At 41.2% G+C, this 22,983-nt stretch overlaps 2 protein-coding genes across 2 annotated transcripts; one reads left to right on the top strand and one right to left on the bottom strand.

Moving 5' to 3' along the window:
* Window positions 1–1,313: 1,313 nt before the first annotated feature.
* nol10 (nucleolar protein 10) lies at window positions 1,314–15,379 on the bottom strand. Its single transcript, XM_086128020.1, has 21 exons — window positions 15,216–15,379; window positions 14,933–14,978; window positions 14,745–14,843; window positions 13,911–13,988; window positions 13,776–13,813; window positions 12,877–13,013; window positions 12,725–12,790; window positions 12,552–12,612; window positions 10,964–11,049; window positions 10,770–10,848; window positions 10,443–10,592; window positions 10,198–10,264; window positions 8,356–8,408; window positions 6,593–6,719; window positions 5,003–5,082; window positions 4,220–4,318; window positions 3,543–3,635; window positions 3,297–3,467; window positions 2,856–3,169; window positions 2,606–2,708; window positions 1,314–2,301 (listed from the first exon to the last, which is right to left on the bottom strand). Exons 1-21 carry the CDS (start codon window positions 15,279–15,281, stop codon window positions 2,146–2,148), a joined length of 2,169 nt encoding a protein of 722 aa, XP_085984146.1. The 5' UTR covers window positions 15,282–15,379; the 3' UTR covers window positions 1,314–2,145.
* A 2,363-nt stretch (window positions 15,380–17,742) lies between these two features.
* On the top strand, window positions 17,743–20,445 carry kcnf1b (potassium voltage-gated channel, subfamily F, member 1b). The gene has a single exon (XM_086128042.1). The coding sequence runs from the start codon at window positions 17,870–17,872 to the stop codon at window positions 19,211–19,213; it is 1,344 nt and encodes a 447-aa protein (XP_085984168.1). The 5' UTR covers window positions 17,743–17,869; the 3' UTR covers window positions 19,214–20,445.
* Window positions 20,446–22,983: the final 2,538 nt, after the last annotated feature.

Raw genomic sequence — 22,983 nt, forward strand, 5'->3', positions numbered from 1 at the left:
TCTGGGGTTTTTCGCTCGTTAGGATCTCTCTTTGGGAAAACGATTACTTTGTCAAATTTACGAAATCAATTTTTTTAATGGTTTATTACATGCCTTGCTTAATTGCTTTGTGACCTAAAAATATTTTGTTTGGGATTTTCTAAAACTACTTCACGCTTGACCTTTAAATTAGATAAATGCTGAATTAATTTTTGTATTTTATTATTTTTTTAAGGGGTGGTGCATATTGATGAACAAGCCATATTGAAGCCACAGGCTAACTTCCATCTGCAATCCAGTCAGGACTGAATTTGAACATTTTAGGTGTTTCTTCAGTGTTTTTCATCGATGGAAATATTATGTAATCATCAGCATATATTTCAATATTAACATCAGTGCAAATATTATTTTTCCAGGAAAGAAGAAACGGCGTTGACATGCTATGTACTGACATGTGCATAATCGGGTATATCACGAGATTCTCTCTGCTGTTTCAGGAAGGAATGAGTCAATTCTGTAGTGATTGTCTATAGCCTTGGATGTTTTTAAAGAGCAAATGATAGTTGCCATTTCTGCTTCAGACACATGATGCAGTCGCTCATTTTTACTGGGTTCATCGGCTAAGTTGATTTTGCAAAGTCGATTTTTTTCATGAAATGCGGTCACCTTTTCATGACTCGGAATACAGTATATCAGAATTTTGTGGCCTAACTCAGGCAAAAAAAAAAAAAAAAAAGTGGCCAAAATTATGACGCCGCATAAGGGCCACATTGAAATGCAAAATTATTAACATTTCAATCACTATAAAGTATAGTAAGATGCCTGTGTAATAAAACTACGTCCAGCCATGACCCAATGGATCTCTTGTCTTATATATCATCACATTTCCTTTAATTGGATTGATACACAACATGCTAGAACACATTGCACTGGATGTTTTTTTTTTTTGGGAGGGGTGGTTTGATGGATGCATTTGATTTTTAAACTGGCCCAATTTGACACCAAGTACTTTTGTAAGTATACCGAATGCATCATTATGTCAATCTCGATACTTTTTGGTGACACTTTTGTATGGTGGCATGCAGGTATAACACGGGTGCCTCGGCTCAATTAAGGTTGGCAAACACGGAATCAGACAACCCCGTCATGGCACAGAACATTGCTTCCACATAACTGATCAGATCGATAACGTGGTTGAATGTATCAAACTGCACTTCCACATCCCAGTAGGAACCTCATTTATTCCCATATTATTTCTGTCACTGCCGCATGACCCACTTCTTGCAGACAGTCTGTTGTCATGGTGAAGCATTGTGAATGGAAAATGACACAAATTACCCAATATTTTCCTTTATGTTGATTGATATTTAAGTGGGACAAATCAGTCGTCATTTCTTCTACGTTGTTCAATTTTGCATACCTCGCAATGAAATTAAATCTGGCGCTTTTAGAGTAAATGTCCATAATATTGTATTTATACTGACTGACATGGTGCTCGAGTGAATCCCTCATTGGAAGAGTACCACTATTATCTTTGAAGCACAATGGTTAAGATGACATGAGCCTGGGGGAGCTACACCACATTTGAAAAAGGTCAATGGTGGTCGAGAAGGGGGTTCATGCCATCCATCCCATTGGGGACAGGAAGGGAGCAGGGGGTGAGGTGGTGGTGGGGGGGGGGGGGGGGCACAAGCATTCCAATTTCCAAGAACTGCAGTTGTTGGCAGGGTGAAAGGGTGGAAAAAAAAACACTCACATTTCTCTCCCCCCCCTTCTTTCACGACTGACGCAAGTAGGTGCGTAGCTGCTACAAAGAATACCACGGCTAGTTGGCAAAGAGAAACCAGGCAAGAATAATTTCACAGTTTGAGTTGTTTTAAGAGCCTGTGATTAGTTTTGGCAATGAAAAGAAAATAGCATATTTTATCATTACAACGTTTTTTTTTTTTTCAAAATAATTTTTGAGCAAATACTACCCAAAAATGTTTCCCAAGAAAGAAAGAAACAAACAATGAAATCAATAAAATAAAAATGACAAGGTGAAGTGGTAGTAACTCATCTGTTCATAGCCTTGGCCACTTTTAAAAACAACAGTTAAGCTATTTCGGACATCTGTCTAATTGGTGTGACTTTGGCTCGAGGCAGTTGCAGATGGGTCTTCGCTCCTCAGAGCCTTCCTCTTCCTCTTCCTCGTCCTCTTCCTCTGCCTCTACCCCAGCCCCTCCCACGGGCACTGCTCAGGTGTCCGGCCGAGCGCCTCAGCTTCTTCCTCTCTTCATGGTGGTCCCGTTCCGCCTGCTGCTGCTTCCGTTGCTGCTCAGACTGACACACACACGCGCACACACACACACGGGGGAGGGAGGTTGTTATTCAATCTCTGTTACATTCTTTTTTGCTGATTTGGGGGTTTTTTTTTTTTTTGGCAGAGGTAGACAAAGACTCGTTTAAAATTTGGGCCAGATAGGCTTCTGGGTCTGGCTGTTTGGCCTTTTCTTAGCCAGCTGTGGATGTTGCCAATCGAATAATATCTCGCCTTGAAAAGATTTATATTCCTCCGCATCAAGGCATGTCATTGCAAAGTCGTTGATAGAATTTTATGGGGTCCAGTAAGACATGGGCGGGCTACCTTTTTCAGTGTAAAAGTAAGCTGCTTGCTTCCCACTGTGGCATCAGGCATGTTGCTGGTTCCAGAGTGCTGCTCCAACTTCAGTCGTTCCTCTAGGGAAGCCCTGAGACACACACACATGAAGAAGAAAAAAAAACATTTTCATTGAGCAGAGTGCTGAAAAAGTGCACAGTAAGTGTGTGTTTGACCTATTTCATGTTGATGAGCTCTCTACAATTATGATTTGAGCCCTTTTGGGAATAGGACATACTTCTGAAGTTTCTGCTGGCGGGAGACATCATTAAAACCACGGAACTCCTCCCCACTTTTAATCTGATAGAATTGAGGCTGGCTCGTCTTCTTGTTCTCAGCCGCGATCGAGTTTTTCTCTCCTTCGCTGCTTTTGCTCCCCAGCAGGACCGTGTTACGGTCGGCGTCCTTCCTCTGTTTCCGCCGGCGATCTCGGGCTTCCTCGTTGAGCAATCTCCGCTGCTCTCTCACTTCCTCCACCCAGCTCTTGTCATCATCTGAGCTTTCCTCCTCAGAGCTCGCTCGACCCTCCTCCTCATCATTTTCTGGGGCAACCTATAAAAAGGTGGCAGAATGATTGGTGCTTATTTTCTTGAGAGTGAAGGCTAATTGTATTTCAAACGGTGGTATTCATTTGCAATGTCTGCTTCCTGACAAGCTTTTCGTTCAGTGCAGCATTCACCTGCAAGGTGGCATCCTGAGCTAGTAGCCGCAGCTTCTTCTTCCTCTTCTGGCTGACTTTGGAGACGATGGGATTGAGCAAGCGGAACTCCTCGCTCTGCTCATCCACTTGATAGTCTGGGTTTTCAAACATCACTTTGAAACGGCTATCGCCTAAAACGGTGGGTAGGGCCTGCAATTTCAACAGCAAAAATGTGAATTCCAAATTCGGTGATGCCGGCAAGTGCTGCTATCCAAGTCTGCCTACCTTGCCCTTCTTTTTCCTGGCAGTCAGCTCCATTTCATCATCGCCCTCCTCCATCAGCTTCAGAGCCAGCTCCTTGTTGACCTTTGGCAATGTCTGATTCAGGCACAAAGAGCAACATCACAAATTGCTAATTATTGTGACAGTGCACAGCTTGCTTCTGACAAAATCATTTGGATTGCAGTTATGCGGTGACTGACAGTTTGCTCTGATTAAACAGTTATTGGTGCTTAAAGGCATACGGTAGTTTCAAAGTCGTTTTTAAGAAGCCCACATTGTTTTCTTTTTCTTCAAGATTACCGGTAAATACCAACTTCCTAAACCAAACAAGCAACCCGAGGCAGAGCTCACCGTCAATTTTATTCTTTAAGTGTCACCGTATAAATTTAACAGGTTCCAGGTTAATTGAGGGGTGTGTCTTTTCATGTTTTGCACAGAGCAATTCTCAAAGCCTTTTGTTTGGCAAGTTTGGTAAAGTTTAAGGACTCAAATATTGAATTGCAGTTTTAAAGTGTGGTAATGAAATAACAGAGGTGCTTCTTGTCCTCTCTTAGTTCATATTTTTTTAAGCTGTGAAGGTTTATTTCTTCACACAGAAATTTGGCACCTTATGCTCAACAATGTGCTGTAGCTACAAACGCAAACTGGAAGAATCTTGTCATGGTCTCGGAATTTCTCACCTTAACCTGCACTCTTTGGGTCCTCGTCTCTGCAATCTTTTGTCGGATCTTATCCTTGCGATACTCCTCGTATGCAAAAGGATTTGCCATGCTTTTGACCTGAGGAGGTGGGGGGGGGGCAAACAAAAAGAAAACATCCACATTTGTGCGCAACACATTTTGAATTGAAATTATGCTCATTATCAAAATGATCATTTCTATGGGTTGCAATTGTTGCAATTACATCATAACGGTCAACAGCAAATTTGAATCAGAGATGGCTTTATGTGTCCCTAAAGGTCTTTTTGATGCCGATTTCAAAAGGATCCTAGCAACTCAGGTTTTTGAGATATTTTCATTTTTTCTTCTTAGGTTTTGACATTTAAAAGCTTGCCCGATATGGATTTAACATGCACTGCAATCCAGTATCATATCATATCAAATACAATAACGTTGTATCCAATCCAATCCAATTCAATCAATAGCTATGACGTTTCAGAAATAAAATACACCTGTTGCTGAACCTAACCACAGAATTCCTAAATATTACAAAATGTAGAACTACTTTACATCTTATTTTATTGTTATTCTATTATCATGAAAACGCGATGTGTTAATGAAAACGAGGGCCGATTCTGAATCCGGAAAGAAAAAAAAAATGTGCAAAAGCTTATTGCATTTAGGATTAAAAATTTCAGTCAATATTTGTTGACCGGTGTTATTTTTAAAAATTATTCAGCCGGAATCATTTACCAGCAACGGCTGTGAAGGAAATATTCCACCTGTAGCGCAGCAACATCATACCTTATGATACAGCCTAATGTCCATGAAATAGCCATGCATGTACGCCCTCAGGAGGGATGATCCCACAAGATGAGACAAACCTACACATGAAAAAAAAGAATGAAGCAAGCATTCATTTAGTTTGAAAGATATTTGTGGCAGAATTCTAAATGGAAATACGGATTAAGGATTTCATCAAGTACATGAAGAGTTGTCAGGAAGACAAATTGCCTTTGCCTACGTGCAATCAATGCTCTTGGAATCTTACATGGACAACAAAATTGAATCCCTAATGTTGTCTCTGAGCAGTGACAAATGCACGTATCTTCAAATTTGCTGGAGGCGCTTAGAAATTAATACCGTCGGGAGATATTCGGCTGAGCGAGCCCCTTCCGGCCATTTCCACGCAGCTAACTACAAGGGACATTATGCAGTACTCTAGCACTTTTCAACCCATTGAAAAAGAGTCTTCCCACCCTGAGATGACTCAATCTGACAGAATAGCATACCTTTCTTGCCTCATAGTACGTAAACGTTCTTGACTTAAGGTTACGTAACAGGCCACGTTACGCAGCTTCTGTAAATCAACACCCCTGCTACGCACCGTTATTCGACAGCAGCCAACCACTCCTTTGCTTCTTGTCATTTGATCTCTTGACTGCTGAGCCTGCATTCCAATGTTCATTCAACCCTTCCACAGGGGTACGGCCCCACCCCCTCCAGACTCCCTCCCCCATGAGAAGGCCTCCGAAGCTCTGCTCAGCCACCTGTGATTTATCCAAAGTTAGGCTGAGGTTAAATAGGGAGGTTCTCCCCTGTCCCACAAGCATAATCAACCTGAACACTTTTTCTACCAAAAATAGCCACGCATTACAAAGGGGACATAGTATTGTAAATTTTTTTTTCCCTTCTTCCGCACAAATAGTTGGGACCCTGGAGTGCTTGTCCACTCACTGAATGTGAAATTTAACAACCAGGTACCTGTTTAGTTATGTGGCTATTTCTGAAAATGTGTCTTTAGAAAGGTGTTTGGAAATTTGCCAGATAGTGGCATTGCAATTACATAACACTCACAACACGATAGGGCAGCAAGACTGCTATCGCTTCGGCCAATGTTTCTAAAACTTTTGACATCATGTAGCCCCCCCCCCCCCAAAAAAAAAGAAAATTGTGGCTTTGACCAAGTGCCATCCATTTGCAGTCAGAATGGAGATGGGCAAACATCTCCTGCTCTGGAGGAAGTTTAAGGGTCTCCAATAATACCACAAATAGGCACTAAATTTGTTACTCATAGCCTTAAAAAGGTTGTTAGAGTCGCATACCCTCACTTTGCCTCAGGTCACCATAATCGGAAGCGGCACTCAGCATTTGCATTAACCAAAACCAGCCGCTGAAAAGCGAGTGATTTGATCCAAAATGCGGCAAGTGGTTATTAAGTGGACAGTAATTCTTTATCTTATATGAGTTGTGACAAAAGGATATCGGAGACCTGGAAAATGTTTTAAACTGTGCATAATAATGTGTATCCTTTCGGGAAAAATAACCACATTTGTTCACTGCATATTTCCCCCCCCAGAATAATGACTAGGAATGAATGCCAGAAGCTCTCACCCAAATTGTCCAGGTCCTTGCGGGTGACAAACTTGTAGTCATCATACACGGTGCTCTCTGGGCTCTCCTCCAGCTCTTCTGTCAGGTTGTCAAGGAAGGAGCACCAACGAGGTGCTGGGCCCAGAGCCTGGACTCATACAAACAGATCGGGTCAAATAGGTGACTCATATAACTAACTATATAAATTACAAAATAAAATACCTTTGAATTTAAAAAATGGCATTTGGCAGCATCAAAAATCATCTAACTCATCAACTTCTAAAATAGAGATGACGTTCTTGGATACAGACTTGTTCTGTAAACCAACACGGATACACTAGCCGAAATACTGAGAGTCCTAACATATTTCTTTTTTCAAACAGAACCGTGACAGCGTTATACCACTACACTACCAGCGCATCTCAAGTACCACTACTACTAATATAATCATGTAACATGCAATGTTCCAAATGTGTGAGCAGTGTTCTGAGCGCACGCAACACACACACATGCACACGCACACACTATACAACAAAAAACAGTTGTATTCACTATCCTTGACTGTTGGAGTATTATTTATAGAATAAATGGAGATATAAACATCATAGTACTGTAAATGATTATTGTATGTAAAATCTAAAATGGCCGATAACGTGATGGAAGTTTTTTTTCCCCCACCCACCTTTATATACTGTATAATATGAACAACCCGGTCCTTTCTGACTTCCGGGTTGAGTGAACGCTGGCGCGTTTTGGCTGCCGCTGCTCAACCCGTATTGTTTTGTGTTTTTTGTTATTGTAAAGTGTCCTTGGGTGTCTTGAAAGGCGCTTATAAATAAAATGTATTATTATTATTATTATTAACATACTGTGTCTAAGTTCAAGATCTCAAACGAGTATGCGACATCATGTTGGATATGATTGCTTCATCTTATTAACCCCTAGTCAATATTTGGCTACAAAACCAAACAAATGGGTCATAAGTCATGACATTTCACTGAGTTGGAATGGACAGATGTGTGTCATATAATCCCAGAGCACAAAGTCCACAAAAACCCACCCCTTTCAATTTCCCGCTCATTCTTTGGAGTCTTCTCTCGTGAGCCCTCACGTTACAGTCACTTGAGTCACGGACTTTGAGCAAGTTTGTGCATGGGAGTAAGCAAGTTATTGAACATTCTTTATTGCATCAATAATAATACGTGAGGGTATCCATTCAGTTAAGTTATGAGATGTGATATCCAGGTCAATGTTAGTGTCAGTCCAACATGATGGAAGTTTTTTTTTCATCCATCTTTATCTGCTGTGTAATATGAATTTACTGCATCTAAATTCTATATCTGAAACCAGTGTGAGACGTGTTGGCTTTGATTGCTTCACCTTATTAACAACCCCTGCTCAATATTTGGCTACAAAACCAAACAAATGTGTCATGAGTCATGACATCTCACTGAGTTGGAATGGACAGATGTGTATCATATAATCCCGAGACACACAGTCCACAAAAATCCGCCCTTTTCAATCTCCCGCTCATTCTCTGGAGCCTTTTCTCACGAGCCCTCATTTTTACAGCCACTTGAGTCATCGACTTTGAGCAAGTTTGTGCACGGCAGTAATCAAGTCAGGTATCATCCTTTATTGCATCAATAATATATGTGAGGGCATCCGTTCAGTTATGAAATGTGATGTCAAGGCCACTGATAGTATTATCAGTCTGTGTGTGGGTTTGTGTTTGCTGCCAGTGAGGTGTTGTAAAAAAAATATATATAATAATAATTACTCACTGGAATGTAGAATGTGCTCATCTTCGGATCCTCATTGCCAGTGAACAGCATACCTATAAAACACACACACATACAAGCAGGATGATGTGAGAAGCTTGTGCGTACACAACGTAGTTGAGGTTTGAAGATTGCAGTGTGTGTACAGGAGGTATGATGCTGCAAATATTCTGAGACAGGACAGTGTGTGAAACTCTTTTGGGGAATGTTTTCAAAATCACAAAGGATAGACACATCTGACAAGGTCTTTAACGAATGTGTTTTTCACCTGAACAAAATGTTTGGTTGAAGTCATTTGTATGTTTGAAACTACAAGAGTAGATGGCACCTCCTAGTGGTGAAAGAGCATATCGCGCACACACACATTCGACGATGTCCTAGTGGTATACATCAAGTTTTTTATGATTCCCCCCCCCCCCCCCCGATTTGTTTCGTAAATACATATTTTGTGGAGAACACACACAACTAAAAAATACATTTAAAAAATGCAGCCTGTGAGAAAAAGTCCCAATCAAAATATGTGGTTGTTTCAAGGAATACAGTGAAGTGCAAATAATTTACCGGTAACTGAATACAACAGCGCCTCAAGGAACTTTTAGGAATGGCTACCATTTAACCAGAATTTTGGCAACACAAGTTTCTCACCGTTTAATTCAACTTGTGGTGTCTCAGTCTGAACACTGGGTGGGACCTATGTACTGACACACACCTTACTTAGAAGAAATCTGAGGTTGTGTCGTTGCACTCACCTGAGCTGCACATAACTTCACAAGAAACAAAAAAATACGTGACTGATTGTTGAGAATTTCAACACTGACCAAACCATAATATAGACAGCCCCCCGCCCCCCACTCCTGATTTTAAACTTTTTGAAATTGAAAATTACAAATTGAAGAGGTGTCACTTGACGCAGAATGACCCAAATTTTAATTAACTTCAGAAATTTTTAGATTGGTGATCTGTCAGACATGTATGCCTTGCATACCTGATTGTAAAACGGCCACAAGAGGGCGGCGGTTACCAGTGACTTGAAATAAGGCCGGGTCTCACCCACTACCGAGATCTGTTCTTGGTACCGTATTTTCCACACTAAAAGGCGCACTGGATTATGAGGTGCACCTTCAATGAATTGGATTGGATACAACTTTATTGCCAAATGTGCTGTAACATACAGCACAGATGAAATTTCTTCCCTCTCAAGACAACATAAATGGCCTATTTTGTCAATTTTTTCATATACTGGATGCACCGCACTATAAGATGCAATCTATAATGCATCCACTAGATAGCGCTACGCTCAAGGAAATGCCAACAGAACTGTAGCAATGCCACTCGAGTGAAGCACGCCTCAGCAGTCCATGGTCTGCTGCTCTCTGCTGTGTGAGCACGTACGCACGTGGTTCAACCAATCAGCGCCGACGCAACCCACATTACAGATCAAAGAAGCTTTGAACAAACGACAACAGCTAAGATAGCTTAGCTGTTGAGTGGCGTTGCTACAGAACGGTTAAATGTCAGTAAAACCTATGTAATAAAGCAGCGACACAGTTCACTTAACCAACAAGTTATAACATTGACTCGTTAACATTGAACTCTCTTGCCGCTGCTCTATTTCCGTGTTCAACTGCGTAACCCGATCGCCTTAAGTTTGAACTCGGTGTTGTAAGCATGGTTCCAGCAAGCAGCCATTTTGGGGGTCGACAGATTACCATAATAACCATACACAAGGCACATCGGATTTTAAGGCGCACTGTGAGCTTTTAAGAAAATGGAAGTTGGGGGGGGGGGGGGATACTTTCCTTTCCTTGCAGTCATGAATTACACATTATCTTGGAGTATTCTCACCTGAGTGAGGGTACATGCAAACATCATTAATGTTGCTCTCAGGCTGGATGCAGGAGAACACTTTGCCCTGTGGTGAGTGGAAGAAAAACAATTATGTGCAGCATTTCTTTGTTTTTGTACATCTTTGTTGCATTGGCTACCATGAGTGACACAATGCAGGATATAATCTTGCAGGATCACTCCTATGACGAGCAAGCCAACTGACCGAACTGAGTGTACATTCTACTTATGTATGTTCCTCTTACGCTGTCTTTGTTCCAGATTTTAATTATTTTAGGGTCTGCTGACACAACCAGGTCCATCTGATCATGGAAGATGAGAGACTTGATGGGCAGGTTGTAGAAGTGGTCTTTCACCATCAGCGGCTGGCTGGAACGCAGGTCATACAGCAGCACCTTTGGTAAGGAGGAGGCAATTATTACAACTTTCGATTCCATCAAAACCGCCCTGGAGTGTGTGTGAGGTGCACGGGAGGGACGAAGATACAGCTCTTTAAAAATATCTTTTTTTTTTTTACCGTAAGGACTCTTCAGTGCCTATAACATTAGCCATTCAGGGATGTTGTTGCATACCTGCCCAGTGCTGGTGCCTACTCCCATGACGAGTGAACCATTAAACTTCAGTGCGCTTACTGAGGGCAAACTCTGAACTCTGCAAAACAAAATGAAATGATCCAAGTCACAAAATGGTCACATCTAATTCGATCAACGACAAAATAAGCTCCGTAAGTAGAAACTGCATTTCTGAGCAACAGACAGCTACTTACTCCATTCCTTCTGTTAGGCTGCTCAGCGCACAGTCCAGAAGGCCCACTCGCTTCCGGACACGAGGGTCCCAGCATTCCACTTTTCCCTAATGACCAAAAAGGATACAGGTCAGTGAAATGTGGGATACTGCTTGTTAAAAGCAGTATTGTTAGTTTTTGTTAACTTTTCTTTTGATGGCGGCGCGCAGCGGCTCCTCATGTTTTATGTTGAGAAGGAAGAAATTTCATCTCTGCTGTATGTTACAGCCCATTTGACAATAAAGTTGTATCCAATCCAATCCAATACTCGGAAACATTGATCATTATCTTTCTTTTTTGTTGTTGCAGTTTTTCATTTCTATCATTTTATATGGACATGGGCTAAAAGTCTTTGAAGTACAAATATTTACCATGTATTTACTACTTTGATAGATACTATGTGTGTTCCAATTTAAACAAAACATGGGTTCATGTTGGTTTTGTAGGCAAGCAAACTGTCTTAAACTGAGGACCCATTTATGTCATTCCACATTTTTCTTTCAGTGATGTCAACAGTTTGGCCTGGTAGATGTCTGCGCTTTTTTGAGTGAGGTTCTATTGACATTAAAAAAAAATCGACATGAAGTAAGTCTAACAGTTGCCTCTAATTTTTGCACACTAGCGTACTGTATATATAGATAAATGAATTACAGTAGGTATTCTTGAAAAGATGAGTGAGTTAAATTAAAGTGAGTACATTTGATTTCTACAGCATGAAAAGTGTTCTTTGCAATTACAACATAACAAATTACAAATATTCAAACAAACAATATAGAGGCATTGGAATTTTATTTTTTATTCTTTTTGGGGGGAGGGGGGTATATTTCTATACGTTGTTCTAATAAATATTTAAATCTCAACTTCAGTTGTGTCGATGTCAGATCAAATACCCTGTAGCCGTGTTTCACCAAGAATGCCTGTTTACAGTCATTTATCACCGTATGATGTGGGCACAGTAGGTTGCCAGAGCAAATGCTAAGCTGTTAGACAGAGGGAGAGATTTAGGGCATGTATGAGGTCGGTTGTGGCATGGAAGACTTGTTTGCTGATAGGTGTTGACATGAATTAACTCTTGACCAATAGACATCCCTGAACTATTTAAAATATAGGACACACAACTCTAAGGACAAAAGGTATTCAACTCTATTACCAAAAACGGATTTGCTGATGGCTCTGTGTTGATGTCATATGGCAGGCAGTCGAAATAACTATTTGAACTTCCTATTGGTTCGTGTCTGAATAAAGCTACAGATAACATTTTCTAGTTATTGTGTAGTTGGAAGTAATTAGTTTCAATCAAGATATGATTCGGTAAAATGAAATTTCATGCATTAATCTGCTCGTTGGAAGTTCGCACTGCTTCTGTCCATGTGTAACCAAGAAAACAAGGCAGTCATTTTACAGGTGCGCTTCAATGACAATATATTTATTTCAGTGTTTCAGTTCAGTAGAAGTTGGGCGGCAGTAGGGTTTCAACTTGTTCGGTGAATGGTAAAAATGAACTTTGCTTTGATACTGTCGTTGTTTAAGATCCAAAATACCAGTTCAAGCTGCGGATGATGGCACATACCTCGGAGGTTCCACTGGCAAACAAATGATGGACAGGGTTGATATCACATGCGTTGTGCTCCCTGGTGGATGAGGCATAAATAGGCGACAACACAAAGAAGAAGCATTTTTACTTAATGCGAAGATTTAGTGGATCATTTATACTGGATAATGCTTTTTTTTTTTTACACTCACACGGCATCTGTCTGAAGTGAGTTGAGGAAGCGACCTTGTTCGAGATTCAGTCTATAGATGTCTGAACTGGACGAAAAAAAAATGTACAAAAATGCATTGAAGTTGGTCTGAATAGTGTCTCAAAATCTGAAAGATCTGAAATATGTTCTCACCTACAGCCCACGAAATAAAGGTCACATGAGGGGTAATGGTAAGAAAAATCCCGACCAAACTTTGGAATTCGTGTTTTGTAGTAGTATCCGTGCTGGGAATGAAACTCCACATAACGGTTAGTGTGCAGAAAGACAAGCTGAGGACAAAAGGAGATTATCAGTCAAAAAAAGAACAAAGTATTACACATGGACAAAATTCGTGGCACCTCAGTGAATGAAAGAAACAGAAAAAGAAAAAAAACTCATTGAAATAATGTGAAACTGATAAACGTAATGGAAATAGGACATAATGCTTCTGTTTTTAAGTTCCATGTCCACCATATAGGTAGGGGTAAACATTTTATCAAATGAGACCCAAGAATCTTCGAGAGAAAACGAAAAGGAAATCTCAGGAGTATCAAGGCATACTGAAGAGAAACATGCTGCCTAATGTCACAAAGCTTGGTCAGCTCATGGCTTTTCCGACAGGATAATGACCCAAAACACACATCTTTGTCGTTACTGTCAGATTGCCACACATGGTGCCATAAATTCCTTCGACCGGGCGAGTGGCCACACAACAAGTCTGACGTTGACCAGACCGCGCCTGATCATCGCAGGCTGCCGCCAAGAGATGGCAGAGGTCGTCAGGGAGGTTGCACAAAAAAGGAAAGAGGCCAGGCAGCATGGAAACAGTTTGCGGGCATGCAGGACCGCGGGAAACAGTGCAGTTCCGCGCCGACGCTTATCGGTCTGAAACGCACCTTCTTCATGGAAATTACTCGATAATGCTCATTGGCCCATCAATCGAAGCCCCACTATTTATTTGAGCACATAAAGCAAACTGGTAGAATTTGCTTGGCAAATCTATGAATAAAAATTATACAAAAAAAATATCAAATATAATATTCCCAAATTACCTTTGAGTAGTCATCAGACAGGATGTCAAAGGCCACAACTTTGAAGTAGAGAAAGAAAGCAAATTAAATAGTGGCTGTTGATGAAATAAATGGGCATGAACGAGATGAGGGTAGGGCGTGTCTATTTGTATTTACCATCAGAATCCAAGCAGCGTTCAAACTTCAGTGAAAGCTGGTAGGTGTCATAACATCGAATCCTTGGCTTGTACGTCCCTACAAAGATCATGCAGATTAGGGCTGGGCAATAATTTGAAATTGAATTGTGATTTCGATTATGGCTTCTCACAATTAAAAAATATGAGAATCAAAGGAAGAAAATAGACGCGTCGAACACCGCGGTGTGTATTTAAGTAAATTTTGAGTACCGTGGCTGAAGTTTGGGAGTTTCCTAAGTCAACTAGTTTACTTCTCAAACTGCACGTCCAAGTATTTACAAAGGTCCCCCCTGAAATTCTAGCAGACAAACTGTCTTCCATTTTAATGACTCAAGCTTCATTTACCTTAGTATTGTATAATAGATCTGACCTTGTTTTTGTAATAAAGATTATTTGTTGAAAAATACATTCAAAGAGGACCTTGGAAAAAAAAAGGTTTGCAAATTAAATCGCAATCACAATTTTGAGGGAAAACATTATCGGCCTGAATTACAATTTGACTCAAATATGATACGCTTGTAGATTTTGTTACCTTTATTAAGCTGTGACAACATGTAAAAAGCTTTCCAAAGTCCTGAATATTCAATGTTATTCAAAATTCAAAGAAAAAACAAATCATCTGCAACATCAAAACGATCTATACCTGGTGTGCTTCTCTCATAAAAGATTGTTTGATACGTATCTAACGGTGCAACACGATTCAAGGATGGTACATTTTAAAATTTCACAGTTTGATTCAGTTCAATTCACTGAAATCAAAACCGATATTCCTATTCAAAAGGGTTTTCATTACACCCCAACTTTCAAGCATTACCTGTTGCCAAGATGAATTGCCCATCCCTGGATACCTTTATGGACGTGCACACTGTGGGCATCTCAAAGTCCTGGATGAGCTCAATCCTGCGCTGGATGTCTTAAAATTTCAAAAAAATACATTGTGACATTCCAATATTTCATTAGGACATGCAAAATGTATGTTAACATTACATGACTGTGACTTACCAACATCTTTCTTTTGCAGTTGCCTTTTCTTACGGTCTGATAGCCACTGAATGTTCAAAACAAATGTGTTTTAACTTTTAAATAAGAGTACACCATTACGTTGCTCATTTGATTGATATGGAACTTGTTTGACTGATAGTTGGTGGTAGAACATTTTTATAAAACGAAATGTTAACATATCTTTGAAATATTTACAACGGAGGATCGCCGCTTAGCTACCTAAAGTCAATTATTTTGTTGATGAAATGTCATTAAACTACAAGTTCCTATTTGTGTTTCTTACCTCCGGAAGGGACTTTCCATGGCTTAAATTATAAATCTTGACATCATTCACACTTGATATCTGCATTTTATAACTTTAACAAAGCTGCGGTTAGACATGAACATTATATGTAAGACACCAGTGTGCTGGACGAACCCCACGTTGCCTCGGTGCGAAACAGCAAGTAAACGTACCACTGACAAATGTGTCCGTCAAGAAACGAGAACAGACCAAATTTCTTCCGCTGCGTTTTGGTTCCAAGTTACCCTGAGGTTGAAGTTCGATGTAGAAAATATCATCGGTCTGCACGATAGATAGAAAAACAAATAACACATTAAAAACAAACAAACAAACATACATATAAATAATTAAATAAATAAATATGCAAACAAAGTAGCCAACATTGTTTGTGCAGTTCGGATGTAGATTACCGCCCCTCCCCGCTCCAATCCCCCGCTGCTTTCCCCCCCTTTTTTTGTGTAATCTTATGTTATGTTATTAATCTTTCTTTACAAGTCACTGCATTTTGACTGAAACTCATTAGAAAATTCTGAGTCGTTTATTTGTATGTCCCTTGATCACAAAACAGTCTCCAATGACTTCACAAGCCCACAATTGACACATATTAGCGGTGTCCCTGGTCTCATCACCCCAATATTTTGGTGGATGGGGATCCAAAAGGTAACTCAAATCTCCTGACATACATACTGCAAGACAACCAATGAACTAGTTACAATTTATTTTTATTTTTTTTTGTGTATGTGCATCTTTCTCACAAATTAGGTGTCTGGATAGTATCTCTGTGGCATATTTCTGTTAAAATACCTGAAAGATCAAGAATTATGGAACACTTCTCACATTATTTCTTGTCTTGTTGAAATCTGCCTGTTTTTGTCTCATCTCATTCGAATATCTGGTTCACACAAAACAACGTTGCTGTACAAAATTTGACATTGACATTGATTTGATGTCTGGAAACAAAGCCATTAATTGATCTCACGTTTGACGTTGGACTAAAACTGCTCAAGTTGAAGTATTTTGCAATGAGTTGTTTTTAAAGTGCTCTGTAAATAAATTTGAGCTGAGTTTACTTCACATTTGAAGAGTGCGCAAACACTCTAAATACCCAACTTTTTTCTTGACAAGCAATTAAGAAGTCTGATTTCTAAATTTTCAATGATATTTCCCCTTCAAATGCAAAGCATTGTGTTTAAATAATGGCAAGGTTGCGTCATATGACCTGCTTATCTGTATTCATGTTCTGGAAAATGTGTTATTTTAGAAACTAAATGAGCAGTAATTAGCATGTTATCCCCAGGCCTGCGTGGGTTTTCTCCGGGTACTGCGGTTTCCTCCCACATTCCAAAAACATGCATGGCAGCCTGATTGAACACTCTAAATCAGGGGTGCCCAAACTTTTTGGACCGAAGATCTACTTTTCGATCAACTAACCTCCCAGGATCTACCCTTACCGGCAGGCGCGTGCGCACACACACACACACACATGCATGCCATGATGAGAAACAGCCTGAAACTGAAGCATGTGATGCACTTTTGCAGCCTGTTAACTATCGTAGCTCACACATACCGTTTTAAAGTGCTTCCCCGGGCCCTCCTCGATTCCTATTCTTTGCCAGTGCCCTCTGTGAATTGCACACGAAGCAAACTCTGAATGAGAATAATGACGATAAAAGATAGAGCGCAACAGCTCTGATCACAAGCTGCAATTGCAAACTGCTGAGCGCTAACAACCTCCGGTGACATAATCACGCGCCACCGTAAATTCAAGATTTACCTGCTTTATTTTATTTTTTAAATATTTTTTGGTGAAAATGAGACTGATAGGATGATTAGCGTGCAGTGTTCATTAACACAAAAAATATATTACTAACATGTACAAAGACACACAAATGGTTGTTGTTTTTTTTCTCCTCGACACTCCTCGGATCTACTTGGGACCTGTTTTAGATCTAACGGTAGATCATGATCGACGTAATGGGCACCCCTGCTCTAAATTGTCCCTAGGTGTGAGTGTGGGCGTGGATGGTTGTTCGTCTCTGTGTGCCCTGTGATTGGCTGGCAACCGATTCAGAGTGTCCTCCGCCTACTGCCGAAGACGGCTGGGATAGGCTCCAGAACCCCCCGCGACCCTAGTGAGGATAAAGTGGTTCGGAAGATGAATGATTGAATGAATGAGCAGTAATTACAATTGCAGCGCAGTGTCCATTTGCGCTGTCCATTTTAAAAGTGTCCATTTTAAGTTAAAATGGACACTGCGCTGCCATTCTTAAAATTCTTAAGAATGTGAAAGGTATCAAGAAATGTAACACAGGAGCTGACTGCTAGGGGGCATAATTTCTTCCTCAACACACCTTGAGCAAATACTGTATTCAAACGACACCCGTTCTCTCAACCTCCCAAACACCCGCCCCATCTCTCTCTCTCTCTCTCTCTCTCTCTCTCTCTCTCTCTCTCTCTCTCTCTCTCTCTCTCTCCCTCTCTCTCTCCCTCTTTCTCTGCGTGTGTGAAACACATAAGCTCGTGGCATTCAGTCTGTCAGCTTTAAGAAGGGAAACGTGTTGCACATTGAAATCATGTGCATACGCTCTAGTTAGTAGGCATCCCTTTTCCGTGTTTCAGCATTTTGATTGCTCAAACTAAACAATTGAAAAAAAATGTGGACGATCCCGAAACCTAGGTACAGAACCAGTTCGTGTGGTGAGCCTGAGATCACCGTGAACATCGGCGGGGTGCGAGTGGTGCTTTTCAGGGATGTTTTGAATCGTTACCCGGAGAGCAGACTGGCCGAGTTGGTTAACTGCTCGTCGGCGCAGAATCCTGAACTTTTTTCCTCTCTCTGTGACGACTTTGACCCCGGGCGAAGGGAGTTTTATTTCGACCGGGATCCAGATGCGTTCAAGTGCATTGTCGATGTTTATTACTTCGACGAAATTCACATTAAACACGGCATTTGCCCCATTTGTTTCATCAAGGAGATGGAGTTTTGGAAAATAGACCAAAGTGCTTTGGACGAGTGCTGCAAAAGTTACTTGAGCGAGAAGGAGGGAGAGCTGAAAGAAATTGCGAGGAAAGTGAAGGTGATTTTGGAAGACATGGAGGTGGACCAGAGTGCAACGGGAACGCAGAGGTGCCAACGGTTCTTGTGGAGGCTCATGGAGAAGCCCGGTTCCTCTTTCCCTGCGCGCGTCGTCGCCATCGCGTCCTTCCTCTCCGTCCTGGTCTCAGCGGTGGTGATGTGCGTGGGAACCATCCCAGAATTGCAGGTAACAGACGCCGAGGGAGAGCTGGTGGAGCACCCGACTTTGGAGGCTATTGAAACGGCGTGCATGCTGTGGTTCACCGCGGAGTACCTGCTGCGCCTCGCGTCCTCGCCCAATAAGTTACACTTCGCGCTCTCCTTCATGAACATTGTGGACTTCATGGCTATTATGCCTTTCTACGTGGTCCTCAGTTTGACGTACCTCGGTACCAGCTCCATGATGGAATTGGGCAACGTTCAGCAGGCTGTGCAGGCGCTGCGCATTATGCGCATCGCGCGCGTCTTCAAGTTGGCGCGCCACTCGTCGGGACTGCAGACGCTCACGTACGCGCTCAAGAAGAGCCTCAAAGAGCTGGGGCTGCTGCTCATGTATATGGGCGTAGGTATATTCGTGTTCTCCGCTCTGGGCTACACTATGGAGCAAAGTCACCCCGAGACTCTGTTCCGGAGCATTCCACAGTCTTTTTGGTGGGCCATCATCACCATGACAACGGTGGGATATGGAGACATCTACCCCAAAACTACACTTGGCAAGTGTAATGCGGCCGTGAGTTTCCTATGTGGGGTCATAGCCATCGCCTTGCCCATACACCCCATCATTAATAACTTTGTGGTGTTCTACAACAAACAGCAAGTGCTGGAGACTGCAGCCAAGCATGAAGTGGAGCTGATGGAGCTCAAGTCTGCTGGGGATGAACGCAGAAAAGACAGCGACAAAGATGACACTTATCGTGAATAACATTTCAGACTTCAGTGTAAAAAAAAAAAAAAAAACCCAACAACAACAACAAAAAAAAACTGTGAAAGCAGGGGTGTGCAATGGCCTGCCGTCCATTTTTTGAGCAGCATATCAAAAGTGATATTGTATAAGCCTGCATTGTATTTTTTACTGCATCGATGGAAAGGCAGGAAAACAGGAGATGTTTGTTTCATCACTTATTTCCTCTATTTACAAATGAACTATTCATTAAATTCCCCTTGACGGGGCTCCAGACTGCCCCTAAATGCTAGCATTTTGCCCCTACAATTTGATGTAGTGGATTTTTTTTTAAATTCTTAAATATTTTTTGTTGCCGACAAACTTGGTGAAGGAGCTTACACTTCAGCCCATTTACAAGTACTCATGAGCAAGGCGAACAATTAATTATTGGTACATAGGTTTTACTGTAGGCGGCCCGGTTCCAGTGGTTAGCGCGTCGACCTCACAGTGCAGAGGTCGTGGGTTCAATCCCAGCTCCGGCCTCCCTGTGTGGAGTTTGCATATTCTCCCTGGGCCTGAGTGGGTTTTCTTCGGGTACTCCGGTTTCCTCCCACGTTCCAAAAACATGCATGGCAGGCTGATTGAATACTCTAAATTGTCCTTTGGTGTGATTGTGAGTGCGGATGTCTGTTTGTCTCTGTGTGCCCTGTGATTGGATGGCAACCAGTTTAGGGTGTCCCCCGCCTACTGCTCTGGAGATAGGCTCCAGCATCCCCCGCGACTCTTGTGAGGATGAAAGCGGATCGGAAAATGAATGGATGGAAGTTTTACTCTTTATTGCAGTGTTCCTGTGATTTTGGGCAAAATTAACATAATGTATATTATTGTAGTTGGACCCTAATTTGCAGTCGTATATAGCATAGAGGTGTTTCTAACATTTTGCCATATGCACATACTGTTGCTCTACAATAAGGTACTACTACTACACAATACCGTACACAGCAGAGTAATGAGCATATTGGGGCGGCACTATTGTATCATCTTTAAGGAAGTGGGGAGTCATGGTTTGAGTATTGCCACGGAGGAAACAAAAAAAAAAGAAAACTTGGAGATGTTAGTCTGTTTTCTCTCTACTGTCGAATGTGCCCCCCAACACTGTTGTCACTTTGGACAGACTGTAACACATTTTCTAATCTTGTTTTTCTCCAGCCTGATGTGTAACAAAAATAACTTTTTTATGACATATTCTTTGAGTAAATGTGAGCATTGTTCTTTCGCAGCATGCTTTGGAATCTCACCACGTGTCATTTAAAAGGTGTCAGTTTTGGCAAGGAGTGCAGTGATCAGGTGAAAACCATTGTGACTGGCCTTGTAACATTTTTAACAGTAAACAGACGATAAAACCATGGAACACCTCAATAGGATGCAATGGGACTGACATTACCATACCCGTAGGACTTGTGTGTGTGTGTTTTTTTTTGATCCCACACTGACCTTTTACTGAGGCATTGTTTCATCACTGTAGCTGGCAACAACTCCAAAAAAAAATGTACCAAATCATAAATAGTGTAAGTCAAAATTCCCTTAACTCATTCACTCCCAAAGACGTTTTTATACGTCTTTTCAGACTTGGTTCAGAATTGGCTGGTAGTGAATGAGTTAATGACCACTTCATTAGGCAGACCTGTGCAGTACTTTTTAGACAACTTTGCCTTTATGCAGAAAACAAGAATGATTCCCATTGTCAGTGAGGTGTTGGTGTAATTACATGTTCATTTGTGTGTTTGTCATTTGCAGTGGTGTAGAATGGCACTGCACCAAACTTGAAGCTGTTTTTCCACAATTACTGCTTGTGGTTATACAGTTTGTGCGGGCTATATTATTCGAAACACGTTTCAGTATGATGTTGTGCTGAACCAAAACTATTTATCCATCCACTTTTCTTCATTATGACAATTTAAAAAAACAATCAGTTGAACTAATACAACATCACTCCAAGATGAGCAGTACTGTTGCAAATGCAGATTTTTTCTCTCTATACAAAAATGGATCTCCTTAGATTGTGAAAGTATAATACAACAGAGTGGCCGGTGAGTGCATGTCTCAGTAAATGGGGGAGGGGAGGGGGGCGGTAAATGGACTCCCTTCACTTGCCTGTTGATATGATGTTACATGTGAAGTCCACATGTATATTGCTTGTACCTTGCGTGTCACACGTTCTGAGGCAACGTTCTGGGTGAAAGCGCCGTCCCCGGCGGGAAATCGATACACCCACACACACTCTTACCACCTCGCCCTGCATTCCCCCTGCTGTTTTTCGCCCTCTGCCGCTCATTCCTTCATCCAGCATCCTTGCTGACAAATTTGTCAGCATGACTTGCTGAACTGGCAGTGATATGTAAAGCTGTCATATGTTGATGAATATATCTGGCCTGTGAGTGGCTTTGACTTGTGACATCAAAAAGTGTTAAAGCCAAAGGTTTGCTCATTCCCACTCAAGTGTGACCCACTGGTGTAGGAATGATTGACTTCAACCAAAAATAGCACTTCATATGTTATGCATCACTGACCATTACAGATGAGTCACTACTTTACTGTGAGCCACAGACACATATACAGTAGGTTGTACAGTAGATGCATTGCAAACTGTGCATCCGCCCATGTGAATGAATGCATTTTGCTTGGGTATATATTTTTTGGGATGTATTTGATCAATGTCAAACTGTAAACAAACGTATCAAAGCACATTGTCAATAATCGGCTTCACCAGAGAGGTTTGATGCTTCAGAGGAGAGATCTCCCACGATCCTCCGAGTCTCAGTGCACATGGTTGTCGATTGGAGTCAGGGTTGAAAGGTAAATACTGATAATTACTTCCCACAGGTTATCGATGAAACTGGGTGTGCGTGTTAGGTCACAAAAAAAAAAATAGCAACACTTTTCACGCACGTTAACTCACTCCGCACAACAGAAAAAGTCATGATTTTATTTTTATATATGAACAACTACATTAAAAAAAAAGTTTGAATTCAGTATGTACACAGCAGAAATACTTTGAATTTAAACTTAAGTATAAAAGTAAAAAGTATTGTTTATAGGCCGATGTACGTTTTGTTTTGTTAGCATGATGATGCAAAAACAATAGGGGTTTGATGGTAGTAATGTAACGACAACGGAAAACTTGCAATATCGCAATACTAACATTGCCACAATATCATCATTGTCATGTCACGATAATAAAAGTAGCACATCTGTTAAACGGCCAGATTGTTTTCCATTCGTGCAGCTCCAGCAAACTCTGGTGGTTAGGCACCGGTAATTAGTTCAGTTTCATTTGAATTCAGCATGTTTTGGCCACTTTGCTCACATGGCCAAAACTATGTTGTACTGCAACAGTTATCACTCCTCCAAAACACAAAACAGTCATACTAGCACATATTTTTCAACATTTCCATCATAAAACCCGCTTCAGACGAGCACAGCATCGTGAACTACATAGACCATCATACGTTGCACTGCCGAGCTTATAGGAGCACAGGACAATAAATTGACTGGCGAATTCTGTTTTGGTCACTGCTGTTATATACCAAAGTACTATTAGTAGTAGTAGTATTGTGCTTTTTTTTTCCAGTATGAGTTTTTTTTTAAACAGTGCAGAGTGATTTTTTTTTATATCGCCAACCACACAACAATATCATGTTAATTATCGTATCATGATTTTAATACCGTGGAAGTGTCTTGTGAATACCCACGTAACGGTGGCAATCCTGTGCCATTCATGCGATGACACCCAAGATTTGAACCTGCGT

The sequence above is a fragment of the Hippocampus guttulatus genome, chromosome 13 (genome assembly GCF_054856545.1).
Source record: "Hippocampus guttulatus isolate MCC_2025c chromosome 13, RoL_Hgut_1.0, whole genome shotgun sequence".
Lineage (NCBI taxonomy): Eukaryota > Metazoa > Chordata > Actinopteri > Syngnathiformes > Syngnathidae > Hippocampus > Hippocampus guttulatus.

Coding starts and splice junctions, on each gene's coding strand:
- nol10 (XM_086128020.1), bottom strand. CDS start 15,281: ATGCAGATATCAAGTGTGAATGATGTCAAGATTTATAATTTAAGCCAT. Junction 14,844..14,932: donor ACTGCAAAAGAAAGATGTTG/GTAAGTCACAGT, acceptor TGAAATTTTAAG/ACATCCAGCGCAGGATTGAG. Junction 11,050..12,551: donor TTGCCAGTGGAACCTCCGAG/GTATGTGCCATC, acceptor TTTGGTCATTAG/GGAAAAGTGGAATGCTGGGA.
- kcnf1b (XM_086128042.1), top strand. CDS start 17,870: ATGTGGACGATCCCGAAACCTAGGTACAGAACCAGTTCGTGTGGTGAG.